The following is a 9086-nucleotide window of genomic DNA, read 5'->3' on the forward strand; positions in this document are numbered from 1 at the left end:
ATGGATTTTATGAATGCTAATATTTCCCTACAATAGTAGAGCTGTCAAACGAGCCAATTTATGATGGAGCGGACTAACTTACTAAAAATTTATCATATGATGAGGTGGGACGGGCCAACCCACCAACTTGGCAGGTTGAGAAATCTCCAATCCAACCCAACTCCGGATTGCGGATTAGATTGGCCGGTGCTATGGGCCTGTAAAAAAAATACAAAAATATTAAAAAAATTTAAATTTATATTAAAGTTTAAATTAGTTAAATTGAAATTTTTAAATTTGAATGGTGATTTAGACGGATGAAAGTCCAGTAATCCATTGAGATTTCTACTTTAAATTTTAAAATTTAAAATAAATAATAAACTTTCTCAACTGGCGAGCCAACCCACGCAGATCGCGGACCAACCCATGCGAGTCGCAGGCTTAAGCGGGTCAATTCATCTAAACCTATTTTAAAATGGGTTGAGAAAATGTCAATCCAATCCGTCTAAATTATTTGACGGAGCGAGTCAATTTGACGGATTCAATCTAAATTAACGACTATATACAATAGCATATAATAAAAAGCAGGTAAGAAGATCATGCCCTGTCTCTCTTTTTCAATTTATCTCTTCAAATGGTTGTAGAATCAACTGTATAGAATTGTTGGGATGGTGAATTTTATCTTTTTACTATAATGATAAAATACTTAATAGATTAATCAAGTAGGTATAATTCGAATTTCAACTTATGATGACGTATCATAAAAAAATTTTAATGAGATAAAAAATTAAATTTTAATGAGATAAAAAATTTGAGACGTTAATTATTGATTGAAAAGTCTTCTAGATTTGTCACACTTCTAAACCCTTACAAACTCGAAATCTAGAAGATATATAAATATGTCTACAATTACAAACATCCCTCGCTATTGGATCATGGTAAAGAAAGAAAGGGAATTTAGCTTGGCTACTTTCCAAGATTTCTTTAACGATAACCATAAGATCTCAAAGAAGAGCCATCTTATAATCCAACGTACAACAATAATACTCTGCTGTCTCTAGGATAGGATGATAAACCTTTTCGGCACTATAAAACGTGACGGAGGCCAAAATACTTAAAATTTATCATCTCAATGATCTCACACGATCGATTACACGATCATATGTGAGAAGAGAGTAGGTCAACAATCAAGGAGGATGGAGATCTCCTGATGTTGCAAATCTACGCACTAGCTTTTCTTAACTCCATGGGCACACTCAAGAGTTGAAAGAGGAATAAATTTATAAGGGAGATGAGCATGATATTCATGATCAGAGGAGCAATAAATTTACTACTTATGATAACTGTGCTTGTAAAATGAGACTCCAGAGTATCGGCTTCATCCTAGTGAGCCTATGCATGACCAGGTACCCCACTTTAAGATATCGGCCATATTTACAGAAAGTCTTCTTTTTCTAAAACTTATTTTTCTTTTAACTTAACACAAGATGCAACAGAAATAAAATCAAAATACATACAAATTACATAAGTTGTTTGCTTGTCTAGGACTGCTACTCTAAGGTTTATCAAGAAGTATTATAACATGCTTTTAACTCTGATTACTAGCTGTGCATTAACACTGAAGAACAGGGTAGTTTTCACTAACTTGTTGGAAATTAACAGTTCGATGATTGTTCTGACCAATGTTTATTGTCGATGCACTGATGTGGAGTGGCAAATTCATCAGTGGTTTCATAATCATTCTAAACCCTAACCCCTAAATCTAAAAACTCTAAACCCTAAAGCCTAAGCTCCTCGTAACAACCAAGGAGTTGATTAAGGGACGACATTGTTTTACAATGAAAAGTGAACCTTACTCAAACAAATTATGAATATATCACACTTGTACCAAGAACAAGCAAAGGAGCTAGCCATGAATATAGGGATATAGACTCTCATCTAATTAGAAAACTTCATGATAAAACTGATTTCTATGGTCTTGATCGAGCAACATACCACAGGCACAAATGAATGAACTGATCTTTGACTATCAATTTGCTTTAATCATCGGCAGGCCACAAAAGACTACTACATTTGTGCCAATGAGATAGTGAACTTGAGCTTCAAAGAGAACAAGAAATTGTTAACTGTGCTGAAACTATGTGCTTTCACAATAGAGAACCCAGTCACATATCATATTATATTAATCATCTTAAACTAATCTGTATAACAATTTGTTGTTGGCATACTGATCTTGCAGAATAGATCCTATAAGAAATTGAGACAAGTTGCATATAACATGCTGTTGGCATACTATCTTGAGAGATCTGACTATAAGAAATTACAAGTTAATCTCACGATCAATTATGACAAACCTAGTTTGATCTTATTTGGAAATCCATCGGATCAGCCAAGTTATGCGCTATCACAAACGGGTGAGGAGGTAGACATACTCACCCTGAGAAATAGCATATATGGCAATCACAAGTTATCTCTTTAGGCGAAATGGGTAATAACAAATTGATAGATTGACAAGAAGTTTCCTATGGTTTGGATAATAAATGTATAGCAAGAGTAATAGCAAATAAATCTCTCACTAAAGTTTTGTACAAATTGGTAATAAAAATATATCATTTCTTGGCATACAAGTGCAACATATAAAGGAAGTTCCCCAACAAAGTAAATGAGCAAGAAATGTGGTGATTTCCCCCCTTAGATTCTTGGTCAATTATATTGGTAAATAATTTATATGGAATTTTCCATACCACAATACTGTTAATTTTTCTTTCTCTACATCTAGTTATTGAATTTGACTCGGGGCTTACCCATACTAAAATTAAGAACCCTAGCATTCATATTATACTTGATCTCACCATCATAAAGCAATTTGCGGATGTAGTGCTCGATGTCTAAACCCACCAGGCGAAGTGTGTACTCAGTGAGTGGTGCACCCTGTCATTGAAAAAAAAATAGTTAATTAACTCCCCAAATTCACACCTTGATTTTCCCAAGTGTTTGTATCGGATGTATGTTGACACATGCTACTATGTCCTTGGCAGTTTAGGTAGATGTATGATGGACACAATTTGGTTGATTACTCCTATTCCGATTATAGATATTGCAAATTGAATAGGAAGAACACTAGTGGAGGATATCAATTCCTTATCTTTTCTTCCTAGTGTGTTAGAGTAGCCGAAAGTAACACCGTGTTGTCCTACACTTAACCAAGGTTGAGTTTGTGGCTATGTGTGAGTATGTTGCGCAATTGCTTTAGATGATTCACACACTAAAGGATTATAGATTTAACTATAAGAAATGTCCAAGTGTTGTGTGACAATATGAACACCATAAATTTGATCAAAAACTTCAATGAAATACTCTAGGATGAAGCGCATTGAAGTAAAGCATCACTTATTATGGAACATGTGGTAAGAGATGACATAGTGCTTAACTATGTGAAATCCAAGTCAAACTTTGCTTTCTAAACCTCTTCATCATGAAGCAGAGTTTAGTGCTCTTTGAGAAGACCTTAGTATTATGTGACTAGGATAGTGATTCTAGACATGCATGATCACATGGGTAGGATTATACCTTAAATACATCTCAAAGATGTTTTTTTTTTTCAAGATTTTAGTTATGATGCATCACTTTTAGCTAAAATACCATCATACAAATGAATAATGTAAATCACCAATCACAGGAAAAATGTGAATAATTCAAGTGCACATAATTAATTCAAAGATCATGGTTGAAAATTTCAAAATGTTTATGAAAATTCTAGGTAAACAGTTTGTTTGTCTAATGTAGTTGGATGATACAAAGTTGGATGTAAAACACTAAGGTTTTTCTTAGTTTCTAACTTTGTGCCATATTTAAAAAATAGATTTTAATCTCCTAAAAATCTAATTTCTGTAATATATTATAGTCTAATAAGTGTGTTACACTTGTGTTTTCTTTATACAAAATTTACAATTTTGCTTGAAACACACTTCTAGACCTCAATCGACTAGGTTAGTAATGACAGTAGATTAGGTTGCCTTAAGTCGACTACTAAAGCACTGTTGAAATATTTTTGTGTTTCAGTTTCAACTTAAAACTTCAATCTTTTTCATACACCTCGCCCCCATGAACATGGGTCCTAAAACAATTATGTAAAAGTTTTGAACTCTTTTATGGCTTAAAAGAGTTATAAAATTGTTGGTTCAATTAGGAAGAAAATGTTTGCAATTGGGGAGAATATAAATTAAAAGGGGAGATTTGGACTTTTCACGTAAATGTCTATTAGATGATTTCTTAAGCGGAGGTACTTCTCGCAGTAGTAGAAATCATCTTACAGTGAAAATTGAAGGATGGAGAGGAACCTAACTTAGAGGACTTAGTGTTAAGATGAACCTAGTGACATGTTGAGGGGGAGTCAAAGTTCAAGGTTAAACTTCTTCTTGACTACGTACCTAATTTTGTCAAAATATATGTAGTATCATGGAGAATCAAGATTGACTTTTGATACTTAATTGTGACCTTTTAAGGGTACTTAATCAAAATACAAATTGGTATCATTAGAGCTCAAGGTCAAACATTGTGTTGGATAGAAATTGTGACTAGAAGGGGGAGGTGAATAGCCAATCACTTCATTTTTTGTTCATGTGTACAATAGAGTTAGTGCACAATAGAGTCAACAACCCTTTTCTCCTACTCCATGACATGATTAGTTAATGGATCACTCTCGGAATATCTCTATACTTTCTCCTTCTCAAATACTCTCCAAAGGTGAAGAATCCTCATACGACCTTGAACTTACATAACAAGAGAATACAAATGTTAACTAAAACAATTACAACATGAAAGAAGGAATCACAACAATAGAGCTTTACTTTAACTTGCTTTCTTTCACTTTGAATGCTCAAGTAGGGTATGGAATGTTGTTGCATTAACTTAATAATTGGTGCTAAAATCTCCAACAAATCCCCTTCTTATACATCTCTTGCAAGCTACTAGAATCTGCCTAATGAGTCGACTGATTACTTTACCGAAGTTGAATGAACCTACAATACTTGACTACCTGGCTTGCAACGGCTACTTGAGTCCAGTGATCTACCTTCCAATCGAATGAACCTCTATAGCATCTTAGTCATCAATCGAATTTGTCATATCAACTTTCTTCACCGATTTCTATAGTTGCATTAGTCAATCGATCTCACCTATCAATCGACTCGTCATACCTAGCCAACTTGCTCTCAAATAAAAATATTTTGTTTGTTTGCATTCTAACCTAAGACGACTGCCTAGTCAACCATTAGTCAACTTAAACCTTACATTAGTTGACTGAACTCTTAACTCCAACCAATTTTAAGGTTGAGTCTCATCTTGCCAAGAGACACCATGTCTTTGGGACATCTTTATCTACCTAGTATCAGTCAACATCGACCTATTAGGGCCTCAACTTCTTACAATCCTTGCCTTCTACACTTAATCCTTTACCTAGTATCAGTTGACCTTAACCTATAATGGCATCTGTTGCCTAACCTCAAGTCAAGCTTGACCTGCTAAAACTTTCATTTGGTCATCTTTAGGTCAACCTAACCCACCAAAATTTTCACTTGACCAGCCTCACGTTAATCTTGGTGGGCCAAGACTTCTATGCACTGAGAGGTCATTCCTCTAGGACTTCCACTTGTTTATCATAAAATCAACATTTGACCTACTATGATCTTATCACCTACCAAGCATTCAGTCAACCATAACCCACTAAGACTTCCATCACTCGCTAAGCATCTAGTTAACCTTAACTTACCTAGACTTTCACACCTATCAAACATTCAGTCAACTTTAATTTTTTTAGACTTCCCATCTATTAACTCCTTGTTGGACTTTCACCAATGTCAACACCTATTGCATTTCTGCATGTTAACTCCTTGTTGGGCATTCCACCTATCAACACTTGTTAAACTTCTTTAATGCCTTCCTGTTGAACTTTGCCAAATGTTTGGTTGACATCGACCCATTTGGATTTCAACCAATGTCAAGTACCAAATTAACCTTGACCTACTTGACATATTAGCCTACACTTAAAACATAAAGCTCCCAATATCATTACACCAACATATTATCCAAACATCAAAACACAACCCTTAGTCTAACAAGATCAACCCTGATTGCACCCATAATGGAATATTTGTCTAGGAGAAGAAGTTGATGGATTTTTAAGGAGGATTATGATGATTATGACATCTAGGTAGGTGGTTTCTTTTTAACGTGTGTCAAAAGTGGAGATGAGATGGATTTATCTTTAAAATGACAATCTCAATTATGACTATTGTATGACAAAAGGGGAAGATGTGATGGGTTTAAGTTAAAAAAAACAATCATCTCATTATGATTATGATGGAGATACGATGATAATTGCTAAAGGCAGAGATATGAGTGATTGGAAACCACTTAAATGTTTTTCTATTTCATAAAAGGGAGAAATGATTAAAAATGTTGATTGTACATGTAATTGTGATATTGTTGTTACAATGCTTATATAAGATCCTGTGAAACATAAAGGGGGAGATTATTAGTGAAATCATGCCCCTATGCACTTTGTTTGCATATGGTTTGATGTTCAAGTAAAAATTAAATTAGGAGATATTGTTGATCTCACATGTGTGTCTACAAAAAAAGTTAACATGTATTATTGCAGGTTCAATAATGAAAGTCCATGTATGTCGATAAGGATCATATATTCGGCAAGTTGAAGTCCAAGTAGGTCGACAGGGACTTGATATTTAACACATGAAAGTCTAAATAGGTAAATGTGGACCTGATACTTAGCATGTGGAAGACCAAGTAGGTTGACAAGGACAAAATACTTAGTACCTGAGGCATGGAACGTTAGGAAAAGTGATAAAGTTCTAGGGATGAGGAGTCCTTAGGCATGGAAGACTCGAAAGCGAGAAGGATTATTGGCATGACAAATCCCCATAGGCGTGGAGAGCCTCTTGGCATGACAGTAAGCTTCTACTAGTAGAGTCAAGTGTAGTTATACTTGGGGTACAAGACTAGACTTATAAGCAGATTCAAAATTAGTAGTTAAAGTACCAAGAACAATCGTCAAGTGAAAGAGTCTTTTACTCGATTGGTATATGAGTCAACTAGGTAGTCAACACAAGGCTAATTCATGGGTACAGGTGTACTGATGCTTCAAATCAATTGACTCAACACTACATAGAAATGAAAATTAACTGAATGTTTCTATTCAGGGATTAGTCGATTTGTCCATCAACTAAAGTCAAGGCAGATGACTGGATGTAATGATCAATTGATTGATGAGCAACTAAAAATTGAAAAAGAGCCATTAATCTGACAACAATGGCCTACAATGGCTAGATATCTACAAGTCAGTCGACTAAGGTATCTATTATGGTGCAACAGGTTAACAAAATCAAGTTAGCTGTCAACGGATAGATATCTACAGTTAGTCGACTGAAGTATCTATTATGCTGCAGCAGGTTAATAAAATCAAGTTAGTAATTGACTGATTTATGATTTAGTTGACTAATCGCAACCTAGAAAAACAAATAAAAAGGAGGTAAAACTTGAGGATATATATGGGGTCTTGTAGACCTAATATATAATGGTGACTGATTTATCTTGGTTTTCAACTTTGTTCCAATAAGCCTTATTGCTAAAAAGTACCTTGAAGATTGGACACTTGGTGGGAAGACGTACCAAAGTGAACATTGTTCTTAGATCTTACATAACCGATTATCCACCCCCAGTGTCTCTTTTTCTTATTCAGATTAGAGCTTATCAGGACAATATTCGTAGGGGATTTTTTGGCACCATAGGCAATCCTTGGTTCAATGTCTAGCATCTTGGAGTTCTGTTTGTTGGCCAACTTCGATGAGCGAACTTAGTTCTGTTTGATGGCTTTCTACTACTCATCTTCTACTTGTTCTTTAGTTTCACAAAAGTCAAGTAATTGGTGAGCTTAAATGTACTAGTTTAGATACTGGGAAAAAGTTCCTGAATCTCTTCTATTTGCTTGCTCAACAAGATTAAGATTAGACAGGACGGTAATGGACATGTTAAGTACGAATCCGCGTACCTCATAATGATCGACGAGTTCTTGGAAGTAGGCGTAGACCTTTTGACAGGTATCGGGCGTCCACACGAACTCGTCGGTGGGATCGAGAATGAGGGTGAGCTTGTCCATCTGCGTCTGGTCGAAGGCATGAGTAACGGGATCGATGTAGGCGGCGTATATCCTCACATGGCGGGTACAGGAGCTCAGCCACTGCCCTCCGTATTCTCTGCTCATGTTCTTGCTCTTCGCCATTGGCTGCGGCGGCGACGACGGCGGCTGCTGCACTCTTGCGCCTCCCCCTTTCTGCTGCTGCTGCGCCGGCAACTTTCCTTCGCTTAGGGTTTGGCTTTGTTGTTCTCGTTCCTGTTTCAGCTGCTGCTGCTGCTGCTGGGCTCTTACAGGGCATGCCTTCCTACCCCGTGCTTCGCCATTTGCTGATAATCCTTGGATGGAGAAGCCGCTTGGAGCAACAAAAGCGGTGGTAGCCATGAACACTCTCTTTAATTTCGTCTGCAGAAGCTTGTTCCTCTTTCGAATTTTATTCATTTCCATCGTCAATTCCACTCGTGGTCTCAGCTTCAGCCTCAGCCTCCAATTAATGGATAAGATTTTTAGCTGAGGGTACAAGTAGATAAATATTAAATTTTGATAAAACTGAGATAATATCTTCTCTATAGCAATTAGATGTAGTCTCCGGAATAATGATGTCGCGATAGGACATTCAGATTGTCATTTAGATATCCATAATTCGATCTCCAACTACGGCGTATTTGTAAAAATTTTCCTCCAAATGATCTGAGTTGCCGCCGCGTGCGCTTCCCGATTTATCTTGGTGATCGGTGGGAAACTTCCGTGGGATCCGACCGGTCACCCCTAGGGATAATCAATGAGGCTAATTGGGGCGCTTCCCGATTTACCTTGGTAATCGGTGGGAAACTTCCGTGGGGTCGGACCGATCACCCTTAGGGATAATCAATGAGGCTAATTGAGATTTATCATTTTTTATAGTAGTTAGATGCAACTTTTCAATTTACTTCTTCATAAATGATTGTAGGGTCAA

General features: G+C 36.3%; 1 protein-coding gene across 1 annotated transcript; it reads right to left on the minus strand.

The window, feature by feature from the left end:
• Positions 1–2543: 2543 nt before the first annotated feature.
• LOC141815465 (NAD(P)H-quinone oxidoreductase subunit M, chloroplastic-like) lies at positions 2544–8570 on the minus strand. The gene is made up of 2 exons (XM_074703408.1): positions 8048–8570; positions 2544–2910 (listed from the first exon to the last, which is right to left on the minus strand). The coding sequence occupies exons 1-2, from the start codon at positions 8513–8515 to the stop codon at positions 2755–2757; spliced, it is 624 nt and encodes a 207-aa protein (XP_074559509.1). The 5' UTR covers positions 8516–8570; the 3' UTR covers positions 2544–2754.
• Between the last annotated feature and the right edge of the window lie 516 nt (positions 8571–9086).

Source organism: Curcuma longa, chromosome 21 (assembly GCF_044706935.1).
Source record: "Curcuma longa cultivar G26 ecotype Majalengka, Jawa Barat chromosome 21, ITB_CL_G26_1.1, whole genome shotgun sequence".
In the NCBI taxonomy this organism is placed as follows: domain Eukaryota; kingdom Viridiplantae; phylum Streptophyta; class Magnoliopsida; order Zingiberales; family Zingiberaceae; genus Curcuma; species Curcuma longa.

Bases quoted from the DNA above. Each gene is read 5' to 3' on its own strand.
- LOC141815465 (XM_074703408.1), bottom strand. From the start codon at position 8,515: ATGGCTACCACCGCTTTTGTTGCTCCAAGCGGCTTCTCCATCCAAGGA. The intron at 2,911-8,047 runs GTACGCGGATTC...TTTCAATGACAG, and splicing joins AACTCGTCGATCATTATGAG to GGTGCACCACTCACTGAGTA.